This window comes from Pipra filicauda, unplaced genomic scaffold (genome assembly GCF_003945595.2).
Source record: "Pipra filicauda isolate LSUMZ 115617 unplaced genomic scaffold, ASM394559v2 scaffold443_size986076_pilon, whole genome shotgun sequence".
Classification (NCBI taxonomy): domain Eukaryota; kingdom Metazoa; phylum Chordata; class Aves; order Passeriformes; family Pipridae; genus Pipra; species Pipra filicauda.
Genome location: NW_024104580.1, coordinates 861,689 through 883,183, shown reverse-complemented (window position 1 = coordinate 883,183; position 21,495 = coordinate 861,689). Strand labels below are relative to the sequence as shown.

The 21,495-nt window shown below is 34.0% G+C and overlaps 1 protein-coding gene across 6 annotated transcripts in view; it reads left to right on the top strand.

Moving 5' to 3' along the window:
• NBEA (neurobeachin) overlaps window positions 1–21,495 on the top strand; it is a 389,390-nt gene that overhangs the window by 87,319 nt on the left and 280,576 nt on the right. For 5 of the 6 annotated variants that reach the window (XM_039385864.1, XM_039385860.1, XM_039385863.1 and 2 more), the window contains 2 exons: window positions 11,794–12,232; window positions 21,006–21,160. In XM_039385864.1, coding sequence (XP_039241798.1) covers window positions 11,794–12,232; window positions 21,006–21,160 — 594 coding nt within the window. The remainder of the gene's footprint in view (window positions 1–11,793; window positions 12,233–21,005; window positions 21,161–21,495) is intronic. The other variant, XM_039385861.1, reaches the window with a different exon arrangement.

Below are 21,495 nucleotides of genomic sequence, written 5' to 3'. Positions count from 1 at the left end.
TTGTTGGGGGTTTTTTGCATTTAGAACAAGTTTCTGTGTATCAGACATAGGATATTTTATTTTTAACCACTTTTGCTTGAAAATTAGGATTGGCTAGACTGCCTCAAAACACACTTACTTAATGACATTTTAATTTTTATTAAATTTCATACAGTAAAATACATTATGCAACATAAATGGCATTATATTTCTATTTGTACAAAGCTCAACATTTGATATAATGGATGACAAAGGCAGGGGAAAAACAAATAGTTTTTCTTCTTATCCGCATATAGTACCTGGATAAAATATATGTATCAAAAGCAGAAAAAAAGGTTAAGAAGAAATGGCAGCAGTCATACGAATTCATCAAAATATTTAACATAAAGCATTTTTTAAGAATTGGGTCTTCTATAATATTGTCTATAGTACTTGTTTTACCTTGCGTTAAAGTAAAATAGTTTTGTTTTTAAAATAGTTCAATAGAGCTATAGTAAAACTGTGAACAGGATACAAAAGAAAACTGTTTTAGTTTTAGAAATAAATTATTCAATAAAGGTAATGTTATCTGTAGTTTTATTTTATTTGTTTATATCATCACATCCTTCAGGGTTTTAAGTTTCTGAGATCTTAAACTCTTACACTTAACTGCTTCACCCATTAGAGAGGAAAAATATTTCTGCTTTTTATATTCTGAACCCAGTTCCTCAGTTTTGAACATTAGCAAGAAGTTAAAAAAAAAAATTGCCAACACTGTTAGAAAAGGCTAAAAGTCAAAACATTTTTTCATTTTGAGAATCTTGAATTCCAGTGGCTAAGCCAATTGTTTTCTTTTTAGAATGTGACTTGCTTTCAGATGTTGGCAGCTAGCATGTAATATTTGAATATTACTTTCAACTCTAAGGCAGTTTAACTTAATACAGAGTGGTTTAATGTAGCATTGAAAATTAAATACACAACTTTAAAGCAATGTCCTATTCATTAAAAAATTTATAGAAATTGAGTTGTTACCTGGAAGTGAAGTCTTTTATTTTATTAATTCCACATGACACTAAAGGGATATAAAGAATTCGTTATTTGTCAATACAGCAAATTGTGTCATAATTGTTAGAACTGTACAGGAAAAGATCTCTATAAGTTAAAGAAGAAGGATTGGTTCATTAAAAGAAATTAATATATCTATTGCTAGTAGATGGAATCTAATTAGAAACTTGTCAGGGGAAGGATAAGATAGAAGTAGGTATATTACCAGTATTTAAATAAGATACCCATTTTGTTCTTTGTGGTTGTTTGTGGTTTTTTTCTTTGCATAGGGTGATATCTTTAGTTAAAATCTGTTTAAGATTGTTTTAGACTCTACTTGTCTCAAGCACAAGTATGTGATTAGTGTATCTTTCTTATGAGTAGTTGCAGCTGGTGCCAAGTGCAGGTTACAAGAATTTTAACATTATTATACTTGATATGAAACTTTGCCTAGTTTATTAATATTGTTATATATGGATAAAACACAGTATTGAATCAAAAGACTGTAAACATGTTTTATGGGGAAATATATTCTACCTTTACTTACAAATGTTTGTAGGTGGTAAAATAATACTTTTTTTACTGATATTCAAATATTGTTCATAAGCTAGATGTTATGGTGCTTGAAGATGCTTCCCAGGAAGGAAAGACTATTGCAGTAGTGCCATGACTACCATTTAACAGTAAAAATATTTCCTTATAATGTTCTATACTTCTGTATTTATGTTTCTTTCTAAGATGATTCATGGGGAGGAGAAAAATGTATCTCTATCTGTAGATTTACTCCATGTCATGTTTGTTGAAAATGCTTGGGTTTCTCCTCCTTCTTTATGATTACTTTAAAGGGTCTGCAGCATTTCTAAAATAATCAGTGCTTAGTTGGACAAAGCAGAACTTGCCAAATGAAAAGAAAGCTCCCTCTCTTCAATTTAGCTCATATTTAGTATTACTCCTTGAAATAATTCATTATCACCCTCTCAAGAAAAATAGCAGATCAGAACTATTCTCTTGCATCTGAAGGTTGTCTGTGAAACACAGTCCTACAAAAGTAATGTTGCCAGACTTGCTTTTTCCTGTTCATAATACCAAAGAATTAATTAAATTAAGAATTAATTAATCAATAAAATATGGAGGTGTAGTAAAGATGGGAATAGTATTAAAAATGATTAACCAAAAGCTCTGTATTGGATTTTCAGTTTTTCATCTCAAAATCATCGGTCATATGTATCTTGTACTTTCTGAAAATATTAGTAGTGAATCGAGATCTGAGCTAGTCATCCTAACCTCCCTTAATAATAGGTGTAGAGAAGTCAGAGCATGTTTAGGGTGCAACTCATCTGACTTGCTTAAATATCTACTTAAAAGAGAGGTAAGCTGACCTCTGGAAATGCCTATCTTTTCCCATTCACTGTAGATGTCACTGTAGACCTCTGCCTTGGTCAGATTTATCCTGACTCTGAGACTAGGCTTAACTGAACTCCAGACACAAAACTTGCTTTATGACAAAAGCTGGAATGAAGTTTTTTGATGTCAGGCTCTTAATCCAATCTAATGACATTATGTGCCTTAGTAATATCCTCATCCATAGCTATATTTGGTTACATATATGTTCTCACATATATATATATATTCTTCTTTAAGACTACTACATGTATATGGTTTAAAAGTTGGAACTATGTATCCATCTGAACAATTACATAATGTCTTCAACATAATGATTGGCAGACATGTTCTCTTTGTACATGACACCTGATAAATCTGAGCAATGCATATCATTGCCCCTCCAAAAGCCCCTTATATCTTCTCTACCTATTTAACAGTGTGCAATGCAACTAATCTGCACCTTTCTCCATTGTAAAGTATTTTTAAATACTGATTTGTATTGTATTGAGAGGATTCTCAGTTTTCTTCTTTTTTGTCTTATGAGTATTCCAGTCTCCTTTTTTGCCTGCTGAGTACTTGAGATCCTTAAAGGAAGACTATTCCTTGCAGTCTGATATACTAGCAAACCTCTTTAAAATCTTTAGCTTTCATCTTTAGCAGCATCTTCCACAATGTTCACGTGTGAAAAATCCTAGCTGTGTTGTATTTAGTAGGGAAGATGTGCTAAAGCTTAATCTCAACTCCCAGTGATGGGGAATGATTTCAAGTCCTTTGAAAATTTTCCTTTAAAATTCAGAAGGGTGAAGATAGTCCCAGTAAGCAAAGCTACTGCCTGTAAAAGGCAAACAAGCTTCTTCTGTTTTATTTTACAATCAATTACATGAAATTAATCTTAACATCAGAGGAGGTTCAGGTCTTTGTAGGATGGTTATCAAGACTCATAAGGCTTATGACTTAATGGCATGTTCTGAAAATGCACCTGAGCAGTAGAACTTGCCAGTTCCCACAGCCCTCTTAAGATAAAAGTATGTTAGTTAAGGCAGAATTAGTGGCCATTTAGTGGTCAGCAAGAATTACACTTGTGAATTGAGCATAAAATGCTGAAATTTTTATTTCTGAAATGGGAGCAACTGGAATAGCTTAGAAAATACAGTTTTGCTCTCTGTTGTTTTCTCTAGTTAGATAGGGATGTTTTCCCCAAATTGGTGTGAAAATATCTGTTATGTCTGGAAGATGTGGAGGTAGAGACTGAAAAACAGAGTAGACCTTTCTCTTACCAGCAGAGGGTAATCATTACATATTTTGAGAGAGAAATTTCTTTTCCTCGGAATAAGAGAAATAGAGGAGTGTGGCATCTTCTGTTAATAACAGCTAATCAGCCTTATCATGTAAAACCAAGTAACCTCTTCAAATTACAGGTGCAAATCTGAAGTAGATTTAGCTATGGTGGTCAGGATCACTTAAGATGAGCTTTCTCAGTTCTGGTTGTTATTGAAGATATCCTTGCTTACCTTGATGGTTTATTGGACTGTTTCTTTCAACAGTGCTTCCACACCTACAGCAGTGGAAAAGTGTGAAAATATAGATATGTATATATATATTTTGTTACACTTCAGCTGGCAGCCTGCTAATTATGGACAGCACAATTAATGTTAACCAAAAAATGGATACATATTTTCTGTTGAAAATTGATATTTCCATTTAGCATTAATCAGGAATGTTTCAGAAACGAAAGCATTGCAACAGTGCAATTCACTTTATAATATATTGTGTGAAGAAAATTAGTATGTAGATTATCACAAATTTTCATAAAAAGTGGATTGACTTTTCCACTCCCTTGCTATCACAGTCTGTATTTTTCCCAAAGCACTGTCAATTGAATAGATTTTTAAAGGTATGTGCTACAGATGGACTGGAAGCTATTGATTTTTTTTTCCTTGACAGAACAAACTATATTAAAAGGTTACAGAAACAGCTTTTTCTTTGAAGACAAGTAAAGCATCAAGTTTTTCAGATCTTCTAGGTATACAGTACTCTGGGAATTACATTGCTACACTGTTGTTTGTATTCCTAATGTAGTAGTGTAGAGATTTACAGACTATTTTTAAACTATTTTGCATAACAGTAGCAGTCTAACTATGCAAAGTGGACTAGAGGACCAATTTCCATTATCTGTCAAAACATGCTTTGCCTCCAGAAGGTCCTGACAAAATTCAGGGCTCCATCTTCTGCAAAATCTAATTGTACATATATTTTCAAGAAAGAGGAATGTTATAAGGAACATGAATGATAATCATGATAATCATAAAATTCCAATTCTACTGAATTTCTGACTGCTGCTCAAAATAATCACACTGGTCTTCTGATGAAATATATGCTGCTTATTCCAACAACGTCTGAGAAGACATACATTTGAAGATCATGAGAGGGTAATGAATACATCTTAATCTATTGTTTATTGTCCTTCACCAGCTACTTAAGGCATCATAGGAGACATTTGCACATACATTTTATTATTAATTGATCAGTCATTATATACACATGAAGCGGTTGTAATAGGGATTTTTTGTAAATAACATCAATATTTATTTTCACTTGTACAAATTACAGATGTTTTAAAAGTTTTTGAGTTGTCAAAGTAGTGCTTAAAACAAAATGTTTTTAGTATAAATTTTATTGTATTATGGAACATACTCTCTGCTTCGCTGTTGACTTTTGCTGCTGGATGCTGCAACCTAGGTGATTGATTTTATTTTTTTATTTCTTTTGCAAGCAATGTCCGATTGCAAAAACATCATCTTTCTTAACATGTGTCAGAAATACAGATATTATCATAGATACCTGTAATCTACTTTTTAATTATGTGATTTTGAGCTTACACAATACAAAAATAAATAAATGAAAAAAATAGAAACTGAAAAATAACAGAGAAATTCACCTAGAAAAAAAAATATTACTATATCGTTCCTAATTTCTATTTGGGTTTTGTTTCAAAAATGTAAACACCTGGCTTTATACTCTGAAGTTGACATTTCTTTAATAGAACTTCTCATTTTCTTATTTTTATTTTGTCTTGAGTCTTTTTTGGTTAATGCCTTGTTAATGCTTTGCTTTAGGATTGCTGGAATTTTGTTTGGCAACTAGGTAATCAATCATACTGATGTCTTATCCATCTAATGCTGAGTGAAAGAGTTTTGATTAGTAAAGAAAAATTAAGACATTGATTAAAGACATTGCTTAAACAGATCAAGAGTTATGTCTGTCATAAATAGCTCTTTCAATACCCTTTCTATGGTCAAGGTAGAAAGAACTGCCCTGTGTGTCTGCCTGAGCGACTGTAGGGAAAGAAACAAGTGATAAGACTTTTGAGGAATTTGAGCACATAGAAGCAATTTCCAGTGAGAAAAAGAGAAGACATATACTTATGTGTGTTCACCTGTTATATTTTTCCTAGCCGAGAGCTCTGTCCTTTCTCCTCACAAATCAACTCTGGTTAAAAAGAAATTCTGAACCTGCTGCATTAAATCACCTATCTCAAGATCTGCGCCCTTCCAATTGCCAACCCACCCCAGAGTCTTTCATATCTGACCTTCCCCAGCCCCCTTCAGCTGTGTTGCTTCTGCACTCAGACATGCGTGTCAGAGCCCTCGGGTATCCCTGCTTGTGGTTCCTCTTCCCAACCAGAGGCTGTCATGGCATGTGCTCTACTTCCACCTCTTCATGTGCACGATTGCTGGCATGCTGTTAGAAATCTGATTCTGCGCTGTTGCATTGCTGTCCTTGTGGAAGGAAAGGACCAGTGTTTGATCTGGCAGGAATTTCAGAAACCTGGATAAATACTCTAGATGAATAACAGATGGAGGCTAAATGCACGCTGCATTTATCAAAGATTTTCATAGATAAAAACCTGATAGTGCAAGAAGGACAAATTGTAACCCTACGCCAGGCTATTTTTTCTCACTTTTAAATATTTCAATAAATGAAGAAACTTGTTTTAAAATGTTTTAGAAAAGCAAATGAGTTCTGCAAAATAAAAGTCAGTGTTGTTCAGGTAGCCTTGCCTCAGAAATAACAGAACCCCATGAAGTCGGTTAGAGGGACATGACCAAATTTGCCTATTAATGCATAGTTACGTGAAGACTAATATCAACCAGGTTGCCAAAATGAGTAGATGTTACGAGGTTGGGCCATGACCAGGATCACTAGAAAAGGAATTTTTTCTCTCGACCCTTTATAACTATCACACAGAAATAGAAATGCCAACAGAAGAGAAGGTCCTGAGGAGATACAAAAGCAGCTTGGAATCTTAGGGCGATTTTTCTTACTGTTGTGCCTCATGCTCTGAGGACATTTCTGTTGCACCTTCATTCTTGCTTACTCCTCTCAATGTATTTTTAATCAGATCCTTATTACTCTTTGATTCTGTCCCCATATTTAGTTTCTCATGTCAGTTTAATTGTGCTGCTTCATATACATGAAAATTATTAGACTGATGTTGCTAGGAAGAATTTTTCCACTCTATTTTATAGCTTAGAGTTTAGGAATTGATTAGTTGACTCTTCCACCTATGAAGGAAGCTGTAATATCACTGCCTAGTTGGAATGAAAGCATTTTCAGCCTGTAGTGTACTTCTTCTGAAAATTTGTAGAAAACTACAAAGGGGTGTATAAAAGGCAGCTATTAAGGTTATCACCCTTAGGATAAGGATATCATGCCTCAAGATAGTTATACAGAAAACAACTCATAAATTTTCCAGTCCACATGCAGACTGAAAGGTGGCAGCAACTCCTATATCAAGATTACCCAAACCTTCCATTGTCAAATGTTTCTACATTGTTTGCAGCAGAAATTTGACAATAATTTGGGATAGTATGACTTCCCAATAAATTTTCAGCCATATTGTAAGCACTTAAAAAAATAATTTTTGTATATTTTACTTTTGAAAAATTTCAGCTCATTTTTACTTAGTAGGGAGGTTTAATGAGATGAAAAAGATTAAAGGATTACAGGAATTTACGTGCAATTTTTCCATTTTTTAAAGTAAAAAAATATTAAAAGCAGAATATTTTGTATTGTCCTTTTTAATAATGGCAAAATTGTATATATTTACCTGGCATATAAAATGTCTCATTATTAAGTTAATAAATAGGGGCAGTGTGGGTTGTATTTTTTAGGCATATGGAAGCAGTGCAAGAGCTATTTAGGTAACTCAGTAGGTTAAAACAATTACAATACACTTCATAAATCACAAGCAAACAAGATATTTTAGGGAAGCAGCGTGACGGATGAGGTCACCAGATATACAATATGTCATTTAGTTAACTTAAGCCCATATTTTTTCCATAATGTAGACGAACTCATTAGTTACAATGAAAAACAGTACGAAGGAGGCATCTGGCTTCCAACTGCCTGTTTCTGACAGGGTTAAGATCACTAGATCTAGTAATGTTTCTGCTTTGTCTACTGACATAGCCTTGTACTGTAGAAAACTGATGAGGTTTGCTGAAAATTTAGAGGCTTACTGTCACAGTGTTATAACAGACAGATGCAATCAGTTGTGTTTTTGCTTCTGTTCATGTTTATCATTTTGATAAGTCGCTTTAAATATTTAGGATTTTTATAAAAGCATACACATTTATGGTTTAAGATTTTTCTAAATCACTTTATGGAACAGTATTCTTCATTCCTGAAATCTGAAGGCAACAGGAGTGCTGGGACATGTTATAAAAGAATATAAAACAGAACTTATGGATATGCAGTGTTGTAACTAAAATTGGTTGGTTTTGTGACCTATGCTAAGAAGTTTATCATTTACCTAAATAGTACTAATAATAATGCTGATCAAGAAGGTCTAATAATACATCTTTTCAGCCATATTTATCTGGATTTCACATATCCTAATTTGCTATATTCTAATATGAAAGCCAGTTATAAAGAATTTTATCTGTTCTGAGTTTATTATCCTTTGATTCATAAGTAAATTCGACCTTTTAAACCTTTATTCATTTAGCTTGCTTGATGTTTTAAAAATGAGTTCTAATGCATTGGACTTAAGTAGTTTTTAGAGATTGTTATTCACAGTGATAAATCAGACTAAGCTTAACTGGCTTAGTGCAGCATATTCATATTAGGTGTTGGAGACATGGTAAGAAAAGTAAAGATACAAATCTGATTTCTATGGAAATCAAGTATCTATACGCTTATCTGAGTTTAGAATAATTCCCTTCAAATTTTTTTCCCAAAATAATTTTAATTAGTATTATGTATGTCATATTTAAATTCTACATGCAAGAATTTAATTTTACTTCTATTTTTAGCTTCAAATGATGCAGGCTTCTAGGCATTTTATTCTTATTTGGGAACAAAGGATTACAGGGTACCTGCTGAGTAATTAACTATAGTCTTATTTCTAACATCTCAAAATTAGTTCCATTTTTTGAACTTGCTACTCTGACTGGAAAACTATTCCATAATCTTAATTATATATTGATGACTGTCACTTCCCAAACTTAATTTTATTCCTGGCAAGTTTTCACTCAATTATTCTCATCCAACTCTTCCATTTAGCTTAAATTCCTTTTTTTTTTGAGTTTTCATCCTGAAAATACATATGATAGCTGTCGTAAAACCCTTCAGTATTAGTTTGGCCAGACTATGTCAGTCAGACTCTTTTTCTGCAGTAGTAGATTGGTATGTGTCTCCATAGTGGCACTTCCATCTTTCTCAATTATAACAGCGTACACAGTATTCCGTAGTGAATCCTACCAAAGCCTTCTCTAATGCCATTAATAATGCCATTCGGTCATTTACAGAAGATGAATTCCAGTTATAACGCGAATCCCTGTATTCTTCACTAGATGCATAGCTTTTCACCAGTAAACGTTATCTGTAGTTCTGCCATAATGCTTGCTTATAATCATCCTTCTTTGACCATCAATTGTGCCTTGTAACTTTGTCATCAGCAAATTTCAGCCAAATATTTTTAACTGGAATCTTTATTAAAATTTTGAACAAGATAGATCCCATGGTAGTTTCTCTCAATATGATGGGTTTTTTTGACTTTTAAAACTGAGTGATGACTCCTTCTTAGCCAGTTGCTTTCCCCATATTTTATGAATTTCCAGGTTCTCATGACTAAATTAGATTCTGTTGTGACCAGCCCAGGTTTACTGAATTTACTATATTGACCCTTATTTTCTTTGAGCAATAAATATTTAAAAAGCTCTTTTAGCAAAGTCATTTTGTAGTCTGTCTCATTCCATTCCGTTACTATTCTTTACTCCAAAATAAATCCCGAAGTCTTACTTACTCTTGAATGTTGCAGTTGTCCAGATAATTTTTTTCTTATTTCTAAAAAAAGAGAAACCATGTGTGATTTTCTCCATTCATATGTCGCTGTCTCCACTTCCCTGTTTGGCAAAAGTGCCTGCTACAAGACCAGTAATATCATGGACTGTTTCTTTCAAAAATGGCTTGGAGCCAGTTCATTGCTATGATTTTAATGTATTAAAGTCTTTCTTCTGGTTTAGATAAGGTATTTGACTTTCCACAACTGTATTTCTATTATATTTCCTGTCTTTAGTTTTCTTTTCAGTGCTGTTGACCTTAATGAAAATTGAGGTTAGGTGTAACCTAACTTCACTATGTAGTGGACTATTGTCTTTTTTCAGTGCCCTCTTTCCATTTACATAATAATGGAGCCTTATGCCATTTTATTTACCATACATTTCATGGGCAACAACCTGCTTGACTGGCAGTCCAGTCCTGATCTTCCCTTCAGTTGAGAAGTGTTGTCTTTGCATGGATGAAGTTTAAATAGACAAGCAGAAAATTCATTAGGATCGTTCTGTGGATCAGATGTCCTTCTGTGCCAAATATAGGCAGTACTAAGTAGATACGAATCTTTTTACTTCCTGACCTGGCAGATGCTAAATGCATTTGATGCAGCTCATAAATCCAGTTTCTACTTCCTGCTTCACAAAGAAGAGCTCATATCTATTTGATAAGATACGTTTAAGGTACTTAGGAGAAAAAGGAGGAGGAAGTGGCTTCAGTGTTTATGGCTTTTAAAAGAAGAAAACAATACTCCTTATAATGGGTGATTCTGCTTTGTCTTTTTAAAAGCCACTTCTGTTCTATCTGTATCTGTTTCTTAATAATTGTACTCATGCACAATACACAACCATTAGTTCAAAGACATAAATAATGTCATATGGATTTTTTTTTATGTGCACATACTCATATCCAAACTTATGCCCATGTGCTAAATAAATATTTTACACCTGACTGTACTGAACAATTGGTAATGAATTATGAGGTTGTTATTAAATTTACATTGTTGAAGCACATTTTGTTTGTATTAGTCAGAGCTTCATCCAAGTATATTGTAAAATATTTCCCATAATATCTATACCACTATATCAGATTCATAAAAAAAAAGAAGCATTCTTATTTCATACATAGGCCAGCTAAATTTTATAATCAAGACAAGTAATCCAATGAAAATAATGTAGTTTGAAAATAAAGTAAAAAATCATTTTGAGCGAGTGCAAGCTTTTTGTCATTAAAAATAACCATAGTTTGTTTTGCTTTAAAAGAAGTAACCAAAAAGATGAATATGGAAGTTACAACTTAATGAAGCTGTTATGTCTGTTTCTCTGAAGTAATTAATAGAGGTGTGCTCTTCTCAGCTACAAGACGTTACAGAGTCTGTTTCAATCTGAAAACGTTCCAAACTCAACAGATTTTACTCGCCTATGTCTATAAAAACTGTATTTATTTTATTCTTGAATATTTCCTGAATTACAGAATTTTAGCTTTTGTGGGAAAAGGGGAGTTATCTAAAAAAATGAATAACAACACATTTTTTCACTCATGTATAAATGAATCTCTATTAAATGTAACGATATGTGTGTAAGATATGTATAATATGGACTTTAAAACATAAAGCAAACAAAATGTCTAGCAACTTTCTTTTGAATGCAAGATTCATATTTGCTGACAGCAATACAAAGACTAAATTTTACAGTAATCTGAAAGCATAAATGATTGCAGTTTTCTCTTCTAGTAGACTCACAGGTCATACAGTTATGCAGTCTATAGGTTATAATTTTTTACGTTGTTTCTGCTGGAAGCGTTTTGCTGTTTGATTACTGTGTGAGTAGTGGGGTGTAATTTCTGAATGTCCCTGAGTTTGCATAATGTGATTTTGGGCTCCCTCTTCCAAGCCGGTATATATGCCAAACAGCTGTTGAAAATGTTTTGTATGTAGAATGAATTTTTACAGTTTAAACTACTATGATTTGTGGGCTTTCTAACACATTTATGTCTTTCAAAACCTTATGATCATATTTTTAGGGGGAAAAAAACCAAACTAAATTATTGTTCATAATCTCTATTTCGCTGCAGAGACACCAACTGTATTTCCAGAAAATATTAAAGACAAAGAAACACCGACACCAGTTGAAGATATTCAGCTGGAAAGCTCTATTCCTCATACAGATTCTGGAATTGGAGATGAACAGATGCCCAATATTTTGAATGGGACAGACTTGGAGACCAGCACAGGCCCTGATGCTATGAGTGAGCTGTTATCTACTTTGTCTTCGGAAGTGAAAAAATCTCAGGAGAGCTTAACAGAAAGCCCCAGTGAAATTCTGAAACCTGCGTCTTCGATATCCAGTATCAGCCAAAGTAAAGGCATCAATGTCAAAGAAATACTGAAAAGCCTTGTGGCAGCCCCTGTTGAAATTGCAGAATGTGGCCCGGATCCAATCCCTTACCCAGATCCTGCACTGAAGAGAGAAGCTCAGGCTATTCTTCCCATGCAGTTTCACTCGTTTGACAGGTATATGGTTGGATTAATTATTTTATACTGATGTAATTCAGAAATTTGAAGATTTTTTTTATTTTTTTTTTAAAGGTTGTTCTTCTATGGGTTTGTATTAGACTATGTTATTAACAGCTGCATTACTTCTTTTCTGAATATGGACCATATAGACAAAAGTTATTCACCTTGTTTTTCTCTGTTAGCAGTGAATAAAACTCTACAAAATACTTGGAAAACAAGCCTGTTGCAAAGAAATATTTTTGCAATAAAATCTTTTTTTTCTTTAAAACAGCATTTTAGTGAGGAGGAGGAGGGGTAATATCTGCTGATATAGAACAGACTGTGCAGAAATTCAGTTGAATATTCTTTCAAAGGCTTAAATCTTAATTGGATCCATCATTGCACTGTTTTCTGGTACTGAAATGCTTTGACCATGGCAAGTTATTTGCATGGTCATGGTAGAAAACAGTTTCCTTTTAGGTCTTTAAACAACAAAAATGCTCAGAAGTTAGTGCTTAAAACTGAACTGCTAGACATTTTCACAGAGTCCTTTTTTTATCTTTTTGGGGTATAGCTTCTGGGTTTCTAAAGAATGTAGTTTTCTTTAAATGTCCAGTCCCTCTTGGTGATCCTGAACATAGAAATTGTGACAAGTTGTGCAATTGACCTCATCCATTTGGGTTCAAATGTAACTCTTATGAGTGTTGATGGTTTTTTTCTCTTAAATAGATGATCCTGCTGTCTGATATTGGTGAGTGAGGTAGATCAGTATTTTTTAATATAACCAACAACTATGAAGAAAAAATTGGCAGATTCAGGCAGGTTTAGGAAGTGTTGCATTCTTTTCTCCAACTAAAGAAATGTTATTGAACTGGGGGCATCTTGATAAAACTACTGATGTTCTTAGCCCACAAGGCCTCAACTGTCCGGTTGCACCTCATGGTGGCTTTATTGAATGATACCCATTGTTCAAGCAAATACTCCTCTGTACAGTTGGTTCATACTGTCAAAGTACTTGACCACTTTGGCAATCTTTGGAGGCAAATATGAGTGCTGATGGTGTCACTTTTTCAAATTACAAAATGAAGTGGATTCATATGCTAACACTATAACTTTTCACAGGGGATGAAGCAATGGTTAGGGGGAAAAAAACTTTGAATAGTGTATTGATACAATATTAGAATTAATTTAAGTATTAATTGAGAAAGCAACATGAATTTTGGCTTGTGGTGATTTCTGAACATTTTGTGTTGCCTACAGTATCCCAATTACCATTGAAAAACTGAAAAAAAGTACGGCATGATTATTTTTCTATACTTGCTCATGTAAATATAATTGGGTTTACCAATAAAAAATAACAGTTAAATAAGATAAACTGCTTATTTTTAAAGAGCTGCTTATTTTTAAAAAAGTGTTAAAATTTAACACTATGCCTGTGGACTTTATTTCTGTAGGATCTTCTCTTGCTGTAGTTTATGCAGCTTTTGGTACTTCACTGCACGATGTGGTCATCTTTATTGTCCCTAGGGAAAATCATGAGCAATGGAGTGTATTGTTTTGTCAGGTTCTATTTGTTTCAGTTTTTTTAAAATAAACACAGTGTTTCCATATTTATAAGCAAATCTGGGTTAGGGAAATGCATTTTTCACCTTAACATAAAGATATTCTTAGTCCTTGTAAGGCTAGACTATTTTTTCTTTTTTTGTCTTTTTTTTTTTTTTTTTACATTTGGATGTCTGAGTGCCTTGTGAAAAAAGAGTTGAAGTAATAAGTGATTTGTAGAAAAGTAACAGTATCTTCATTGTTTTAAAGATATTTCTTTAACCATGATCACTGATTTTATGTGCCAGTAAACGCCATGTAAAGCAAACTCCTGTAAATAGAATTGAAATTGAGAATTCTATTTTAGCATTCAATATGGAGTGTTTTGCTCTGCATGTTCTTCTAATTGTACGTTGCTAATATGAGTCATTGTGTACTAGGTACAGTGTATTCTTCCTTAGAATTTGTGCAGTCATAAACAAAATGTAAAAGCAGAAAAAGTGTCCAACATGTTTTGTCAAATGGAACTTGTGTGCAATTAATGTATGCAGCAGTTCAAGTACTATCGAATGTAAATGATGAAGTGATATTGATGAAAGGAGGGGATTGAGGTCTCAGGGGGCGCTGATGACGGATTGAACAGAAGCGGCCTTGCACCACACGTAACTCAAGTCTGTCGTCTTCACCACTCAAAGCCGTAATGGGAGGTGGCAGTCTGAAATGAGTTGCCACGGCAAAGAGTATTATTTTTGAAATGCTTTCACACAAATCACTAGGCCCTGCATACAACTTAGTTTCATGCTTTAATGTCATCAGGAGGCACAAATTGGTGTGTCTAATTGTTTGCCACCTGCCAGCAAAATGAGCTGCCAGGCAGCCAGACGGGTTTGATTGTCTGTCAGCTCTTCAATAGATTGAGAGTGACAACATCAAAAATTTCACTTCGAACTCTGAAGCTTTGAGCAGCTTTTCAGAGACCTCTTCCCCACAAGTGCTTCTGGACAACTGCATTTTTCAATTACTTTTCAATATATTGCTGCCTTCTGTCTCATCTGTCTTAAGGTAGCTGTAATTACATTATGAGCTATATAAACAGATTTCTGGGACACTGGAGCCTGGATCCTCAAAGTTATGACATGTCTTTTAACGTCAGACTGAATTCCTTGAAAATGGCATCCAGGTTGACATTTTCAGAAGCAAACACGAAGTGTTTTTCACCCAGATTTGCTACTAATGGAGCATAACTCACCAATAATTCCTTTTTGCCTTCTCATCTTTTGTCTGACAAAAATCAGGCTCTGTCATTGATTTTTAGGATTTAGGAATTTCTTGTTTCTCTTTTTTTTTTTTTTTTTTTTTTTTTTTTTTTTTTTTTTTTTTTGGCAATTTGCATTTGTCCCACTAGATGCAGCCTAGACCATTATGGTTTATGAATTTATTTGTGATTCTACCCAGTGCTGTATTCCGAAGCTTACACTTGTTCATCTCTATTTTTTTCTAATAGAGATTTTTTAGATGGGTGCTATCATTGAAATTGAGAGTGCATTGCCACCTCAGCTTTTTGTTTAGAAAAAAAATCATCCTAAATTTATGAATAGGTTCAAATCAACCAAAAATGGGTATATTAACCCTCAATTTATTTTCCTCAAGATGTAATCATAATCCCCATGTCCATCACTTAGAAATCTGTACAAAACTCTTATCACCTGTGTAATGTGTGTCTTTCCATATTCATATTCATATTCATGGAGTTGTAGGTATATCTGACCTGAAGTTGATGCGAAATCAGCATCTCTTTACTCTATAGTATAATTCACTGGGTATACAGATGAAAATTGTACTAGATTTTCCTCTTGATTTTTTACCCCAATAGACCTCTGTAAAATCACTATAAAAACTGTATTGACTTTTACAGGACTGATTGCTGCTTTTTAGCCTTTACTTTTATTTTTTTTTGCATCATATATACAAGATTAGATTCCTCACTCATACTTGTCTATGCCTCATATTGATTGCTTCTTTGGGTTCTTTAGGTTTGATCATGTTTCTGACATTTACTTCACTTACATTCTATTCACTTTCTTCAAACTTAATAAATTTCCAGTATTTCCAATTTGTCTATTCAGCTAAGACCAGTCATCTTTCTTGATAATTAGCTTTTTTATCTTTTACTTTTTTAGCTTTTTTATCTTTTGCTTTGTTTCTCATCAATATTTTAGATCATTTTAGATGCTTCAGCTAATTTATCCTGAATGCAAAGGAGGGAATTTCATTGGGAGTACCTCACTCTTCTGCTTGATCTAAGATTGAGGATCCAAGAACTTCCAGTCCTTGTCCTAAAACTACGCCTGAGATGATTCACTTTCTTCTATTTAGAAATAAGCAATTTTTAGTAGATTAGGATCATTTCATGTACTTTAAGATTTGGATGTTTTAATAAATGTATGGTATCAAATAATTGAAAGAACTCATAATAAATAGAGATTCAACACTAAGGTTTCATTTGCATTAGTCTCAAAGATTATGTCCTTCTGTGAGCTTTCCCTATCTCTTCAGTATACCTCACATTTTTTTAATCCAGTTTTTCTTCTCCATGGCTGCTGCCTCTGAGTTACATCTTTCCTCCTAGATTTCAGATTAATCTTATCTTAGTGCAGTCAGCCTAATAAAAGGTTGTCTAAAGTAAGATTCAAAATGTGTTGTTAGTATGTACTAACAGTGACATGTTACAGACTCAGAACACAATCTAGGGTTGAATTCAGAAAGAACACAGGGTACAACAGTATACATGTTTCATAAAGGACTGGATATCTACAGAGATATGGAGAATATAAGTAACTTTCAGAGAAGAAATATTAAGCTTTCTTTTCAGAGCTTAAATGAAGCTAGCGGTAGGAACAAGCTAGCATGTAATAAAGAAGACAAATTGTCAGCCATTTTCTTTTGTGATTTCTTCTCAAACATCTGACAGAAGTTGCTGTTTGACACAGAGTAATTCTGTGAAAACCTTGCCTGAAATCTGTGCTGCTTTTTTGAAGAACACTTCTTGAAAAATCCTCATGCTTTCTGCTGCTTTGAGGGAGGAGAGGAGGAGCAAGAAATATTAATTCAGACTTAAGAGATTTCACATATCCCACAAGAGAGTAAAGTGATCCTAATTTAATTGCTGCCGCTCAGATAAGTAGCACAAGACATCCAGTATTGAAGGCTTATCTCTGACCTTTAGGTTGACCAGAGTTATTAGGTTGGAAAGCCTTTAAATTTTAAAATGGAAAAGAGATACAAAATGTGAATCACAGAGAAAGAGGGAAAATATAGCACTGCATAACCTGATTTGTCTGTCATCAGCCCTGGGTAGCTAAATATTTAAATAAAGTCAATTTGAGAAAGTATTTTATTTTTAATTTCCATTTTCTCTTTTTGCAGTTCAATGCATTAATGGCATTATTTTCCATCTACTTATTTCATGCAAATTTCTAAAACCCAGAAGAATCCTGTAGCTATTTGCTGATGTTATTTAATGAACCAGCAATGCATAAGTGGTATGTGAGTTGAATCAACAACACTCACCTTGAGCATGATATGAATTACGATAACTTCAGGCTTAGGTTTAAAATTGGTAAAGGACACTCATGGAGTAACAGAACAGTGATTAGTAGTCACAATTATATTTAGAGTTTTAAACCACCCAACGAACAAAGAAATGAAATCAGTTGCTACAGACAATTGCTACTAAATTTTTGCTGCCTAAATCATTGGGGATCATTCGAGACCATCATGGTGGGATTCGGACAATTGCGGACCAGTTTGGAACATTTAGGAAGTCTGAAATGCGTTGTACTAAAGAAGACATAAAATTAAATGATAGAAGTGTATGTATTTTTTTCTTCCAGTCTGTAGATTTCTGTTCCTCCATGATAGAAAAATCTAAATGCCTGACAGATACATGTAAGGCATCTATCACAGTAAATTCATTCCTCAAATCATATTATGCTCAAGTAAATAGCCATACTTTTTTCATAAGTCTGTTTTGGTTTGATTTGCCTGTTTTTACTGTATGTGCTGTTTGAGTGGTTTAATTCATTAAAAGACTTTTTTTTACTTGAAAGCAGTCAGTCATCCTCTTTCACCTGTCTTGTTCTGCTGTCCCTCTGATTGTTTTGCACATTTTTGACCACTCTGTTCTATTGTTCAAATAGTTTTTCTGTCTGCTGTATCTGAATGTCATTTTCTATTCACTTGCTGCATTTTGTTTTATCAGTAGGAATGAGACATTTTGACAAGGTCACCATGTATGACATGTCAGAAAGCTACATTTTCTTTCAATCTGGGATGATAATGTCTCACTGATTTTCCCTGTTCTTATGGTAGAGAGGTTTCTCTTGATATTTCTTGATAGTTTGTAATTTAATAGCACCTGGCCTGTCTTAACGTGGTGATTTAGACATATGAAATAATGCCAACTGTGTGTAGAATGTTAGTATCTGTGGGATATGGGAAGGATTGTCCTTCTTGTTCTGGAAGCTTATTTTCAGTCCTAAACTACACTCATAAGAAAAGAATCTTTGCATTTATAGCAGGCCAGTACATTTAGGGGTTGGACTAGATGACTTTTAAAGGTCCCTTCCAACTGAAACTGTCCTATGATTCTAATACATCTGAGAAGTAAAGCTGGCATATGTGGTCCTTGCTATGCAAAGTTAGATGATCTTTTGCACACTCTGGAAGACTACTGAATTGTCTGAAGGTAAGGAGGAAGATCTTGAATTTATCTTCATCTTTAGAAAAGTAACAGGAAAGTAAGAAATACTTCTTCAGTGATTGTATTGGCAATTTAGATGATACCAATACCAGACCTTATATGAGGGAAAAATTGTTTTTCTTAAAATAAAACCCAAACCAAAAGAGATGTCATCCACTCACACTGTCTCACGTTTTCAAACACTAGAATGGATTCTAAAGATCTGTCCAGCATTTCAGGCATCCTTCCTGCTTGCATCCAGATGGGAGGTCCAATGGCATGGAGAGCATGGGATGAAATCTATAAAGTCTTCCTCACATCTCCTGGGTTCTTCATATGTCAGCAACTCTTTCCAGCTTTTGGATATGCCTTTGGTTTTTTCCCCCTTATGGACCAGCCAACAGTCTCTCTGTCCTTCCCAAGCTCTTCAAGTCATTGTTCTTCACCGGTTTTGTCTGCAAGGTCGGGTTATCTTATGAAGCTACTCACTTGCCTGTGGTCTTGCTGACCTGATAACCATGTGCCATTAGCATAGGCCAGTCAAAGTTGCCTCTTCATGCCGTGTCTTTTGTTCTTGTGCCTCAGCACCCAGATATTCCCATTCCTTTTTCATTCACACCAGTCTTAGCCTTTCTATTGCAATTCTCAGCAAAGGTGGTAGGTAAGGACAGTAGTTTCCTTTCGAAATTAATATATTTGGGAAATGCTCCCACTTAAGATACAAGTCCTAATGTCTTCTTGTGTTTCTATGGCACTACAGGGACTCTGCTCTTGAGTACTCATTCCGTATTCATGAATAAGCCAAACTCAAATATTTGATTGAAGTATTAATTGAGCTAGAGATCTTTGTATGTGGATTGGAACTAATTTTAGGAAATTTCATGGTGTTACGGAGCAGATTTATCTAACCCCTGTAGACACAGCTTTGTTCAGCTGTAGCTGCTGCTATGTAAACACTTCATATCAGTAACGATTGTAAGAGATTATTAACTACAGACAAAAGCAATTATTTTAGAGTCACTCATCTTAATCAATAGCTATTGCATTGTTCAAATTCATCTTCTTCTAATTTAAATTGAATGACACAAAAAACCATCAATAAGCCTAGAATTACCTTTCTAAAAGTACATGCTTCAAGGTAGGGGTAATGGTGTTGTTCAGAATGCAGAGACATCAACTGGCATTGTAACCCATCTAAAAAGAGTGAGAAAAAAATGCTTATGGGTGGTTTTGTGCACTATCATCACCGGTCTTTAAAATTCAGGAAGACTGAAAATTCAGACCTATAGGAACAAGGTACATTACTGTAAAACATTGTGCCACACCTTTTGATTCATCATATGCCATCCTATTTACACAGAAGTGTTACAAAATAATTACCAAAGAAAGTTCTTGAGCAAAATGTGGCCTTATTACCCTAAGTAATTTCCTTTTCCGGTTCTTTTTTTATCACAATGATTAATTTTAATGTAGAGTGTATCTGCGTAAACAGAAAACATGTAAATAATGATAAAAATATACTGTTCAAAATTATCCAAATATGATTTGTCTCATTTTTGTTTTTCACTCACATTTTCTACCAAAATAGACTTTTTAGGAGCAGGGTTTCTTATAGATAAAAAGAAATATTAAATAGAAAAATGTCAATATAGTTGTATGCACTATGGCAGCTGTCCAGTATTGAAAAAATATTGTCTCCTAGGAGCAGTTCCTTTAGTTTTCAAACTTTAAAAAAAAAAAAAAAAGTATTTTTTAACACTAGGTGAAAAAGAGTTTGTTTGAATGCGGTATTTTCTACTTATATTTGATATTAAGTTGTATCTTTTATATGAAAGCCCTCTTCTCTTCTTAAAAGCTTCAAATTCTCAAGACTGCTTTTTAAACAATAATATCAATATTGTGAAAGCAAATATTCATTGTGTTGCATTTTTGCTAATCAATGTGCATCATGTGCTATTGATCTAGATAAGTAAAAAGGTTTTCCAGAAGTCTGAGTCCAAAACTACGTTTGTTAGTCAGCTATGTTAGGAAGACTGATATGTTCACGGTACTGAAGAATAAACTGCTGTATTCCAATGTTCTGATGATTAACAAAAAATTTTATCTTAGGTGACTTCAATAAGATCAGCAAATTAACATACTCATTAAGACTGCATGCATACAGACTGCTAGACTGCTGACATCATTTCTGACAGTTAACATTTTCTTTGCAAATCCAGAACACAGGTGGTAGTGTTCTCAACATATCATTGAAGAGGTGGGGTGTTTCCATTTTGTGGGTAAAGACAAATTAAGTTTCTCAGAATCGCATGAAACTGCAAAGGATAGGAGTATGATTTTAGGGCCTGTGAACTTAGTTTTACCCTATTTCAGAAAGGTTCAGAAAATTTACAGTACTAAGTATTCCTCAGCAATAGAATTATACAGCAGTCTAAACCCATCAAAATCAAAAATTCTTCCTGGCTCTGTTGTGCAATTTTAATAATCTGCTGTTTCTTTTTTCCATAGGAGTGTGGTTGTACCAGTAAAGAAACCCCCACCAGGTAGTCTGGCTGTTACCACTGTTGGAGCTGCCACAGCTGGGAGCGGACTGCCACCCGGTAGTACACCTAATATATTTGCTGCAACAGGAGCTACACCAAAAAGTATGATTAATACAACAGGTATTGTCCTTAAATATTTTTGTGACCCTCATTTTTATTTGTTTGGGTTTTTTTGTTGCCTTTAGTGGTGTTTTGTTTTTTAATCATCTTTTTGTTGCTGTTTTTGTAGTTCAGAAATAAAACCTGGAAAGATTAAATCTTGGCCTTTATTAGAGACATTAGAGGCAGTGTTTTCTCTTGGTCTATGTTTATAATCTTTGATAGTGCACATTGAGCTTGCACAGCCTTAAATAAGTTAATGCATAGCCTCAATATTTTTTTGTAAGCGTAGATTAGCAGGTAAACGAGCTAACTTTTCTTGCTCTCTGCAAAAGAGGATCTCTATGTGATACATA